The 2,500-nt window shown below is 33.6% G+C and overlaps 1 protein-coding gene across 1 annotated transcript in view; it reads left to right on the top strand.

Annotated features, from left to right (window-relative positions):
* Positions 1-1,630, top strand: part of LOC119576825 (dnaJ homolog subfamily A member 2-like) — a 13,144-nt gene extending 11,514 nt beyond the window's left edge. The window contains exon 9 of the mRNA XM_037924474.1: positions 1-1,630. This exon is cut by the window's left edge and continues 92 nt beyond it. Coding sequence (XP_037780402.1) covers positions 1-91 — 91 coding nt within the window. The 3' untranslated portion in view covers positions 92-1,630.
* The last annotated feature ends 870 nt before the right edge of the window (positions 1,631-2,500 follow it).

Genomic DNA, 2,500 nt, shown 5'->3' on the forward strand with positions numbered 1-2,500 from the left:
TAGCTCAGGGAGCTCTCAAGGAAATTATTATGATGAGGATGACGATCACCCACATCTTGGAGGACAGCATGTACAGTGTGCACATCAGTAAGAGATCTGCCGGAATGGGATGCTGCCGATGATGTTCCCTTTGGTGTGTGCACCGGAGGCTATGCATTCAGTGAACGCCATGGTTTAGTGTGAAGAGAAAACTTTTTCAAGTCATCCGCCATCCTTACCTGGATTATCTAGTAGCATTAAAATCACATGTAGACTCCCCAGGTATAATGCACACATCAATATCATTGTATCCTATTAAGTTGGGCTTTCCCTGAAGTCACTGTAGGGTTGGATAGGAAGAGAGTAAGCAATTCATTTCTCTTCCCGGAAAGCAACGTGGTATACTTTGTGAGTAACTCGTATCCATGCTTTGGGATTGGCTTAGTTAGGTTTTGTTTCTCTCATCACACTTGATTTTCTTTTCTTTATCTTTTGTCTTTGCTCTTCTGTGTTTTATTTGAAGTATTATTTTTTTTCTCTTCTTTTTGTGGTTGTGTGAAATACTTGAATGATAATCTGTGCATCATAAAGAGACCCTAAGGTAACATAACTAAGGCTTTGATGCTTGAACTATTGATGTAAGGGAAACCAGCAACATTTCTTTCAGTTTTAATCTGAAAGCCTTTATACCCCATGGATGATAGTGACATTGTGTTGTACAGTTTGTGATATGACAAAAGTAACAACCAAAGACCTGATGATGAGTGGAATGCACGGTGCACTGCGTTGTCATAGCTCAAACGACTTTCAAAAAGTGATCATTCCTAGCTAAGACTTCGTGTTTTCCTAAAAGCCATTCCCAACAGCTGATTTGAGACTGTGTGTAAAACTGCTGCTGCTTTAGTGTATGCTTTTTCATTTCTCTTTCTTTTTCTTTTTCTAGTCTTTCTTCTTCTTCTTTAATTTTCATGAAAAGAGAGGCTCTAGGATGGGAGGAGGAAAGTTTATGTATTGCAATAATTTCATCAGCTGTGAAATAGTGTATTTTTTTCCAATATACTTTTTTTTTTTTTTTTTTTTTTTTTTTTTTTTTTTTCAAGGTTTTTATTATAATCATGTAATCCTATTTATATGATGAATGTATTTATCATTAGTAAGATATGCGACATGAGGAAAGAAACATGTAAATCTTTTAGAAATAAATATACCTTGTAATACAAGTCTTTAGTTCTAAAGTGCCAGTATTTGAAAAGATGTGTGAACACAGTAAGGTAACATACTTTTGCTCTTATCATCATCTATGAATGGACTTCAACCAAGATATCTAAGGAAGTTGTCAACCAAAACATTCCCATGTTAAGAAATCACCCCTCCCCTCATTTATTAATCTTCCCATCCCCAATTATGTACTGTACAAGAAACAAGGTCCACTAAGCTGATTTCCTTTTGTATTACAAAGTGTAACAAAATAATTTGTATGATTTGGCTCAGATGTATGCATGCAGAAATGTGTGTGTATATATATCCAAGAACAGATATATATATATATATGTATGTAAATTTTTATGAAACCAAAAACAGAAGGGTAATGCTATGCATAACCTCCTGGGCATTTATGACACTCAAAATTCCAATAAACGTATATCAGTTATTTTTTTCTTTTTTTTCAATCAGCTTGTAAGCAGGAATGAGCAAAATTTTTTATTTTTTTCCCATTGTACTATGAATTCAAGCACTAAGATTTTTAGTTCTAACACCAGTTGCGTCAAGCAGATGTATAGAGTAATGGTGAAACAATTGTCATATCCATTATGCATGAAAAACATAATTTCCCTTTTTATAGGGCTTAAGTACTTGTTTTGCATACCTGATTAGTTTCTAACATCACTACTTAGAATGGCTTTTTCGGGCTCTCTCTCTCTCTGTAGGGAGAGGTATGGATCAGTGCCATAAGGTACGATCTGCAGTATAGTTGATAGTCAAGGTTATTAGGGTATATTTACAAAACCAAGAACTGACGTGTGGTCAATTTTAGTGGGAAAACTAAGTATCATACTTTGAATAAAAATAGTATTTGTGTAAGACTGGCTCACCGCTTAGGTTTTGAATATGTACATTTTCCTTTAAGGGTATTCCATATTTGCCAGATTTTTTTTTTTTTTCTATTCATTAAAAATAAGTCCTGTTGTTGTTTTTTCTCCCACTTAACGCAAGTGAAATTTTGATATGAACATGTTAAGTGGCAGTTCTAGACAAGCTTCATAAAATCTCATAGCTCAAGTTAGAGATGCATCAGTAGAACCACATACTTGCTATCGTTATGATAATTATTTTGATATTTTATATATTTATAAACATATTCGTTGTAAAGAAATATGTACCATATTAATTTTTTATTTTTAGTATGTGTTTCCAAGCACTATTCTCATAAATAAGCCCTTAAGTTTTTTATTTCTTTGGCTGCTGGATATCCTAGATGTAAAAATGTTTAGTATTTTCATATAATGTACTCTGTGTATAA

Source organism: Penaeus monodon, chromosome 9, assembly GCF_015228065.2.
Source record: "Penaeus monodon isolate SGIC_2016 chromosome 9, NSTDA_Pmon_1, whole genome shotgun sequence".
Classification (NCBI taxonomy): Eukaryota; Metazoa; Arthropoda; class Malacostraca; order Decapoda; family Penaeidae; genus Penaeus; species Penaeus monodon.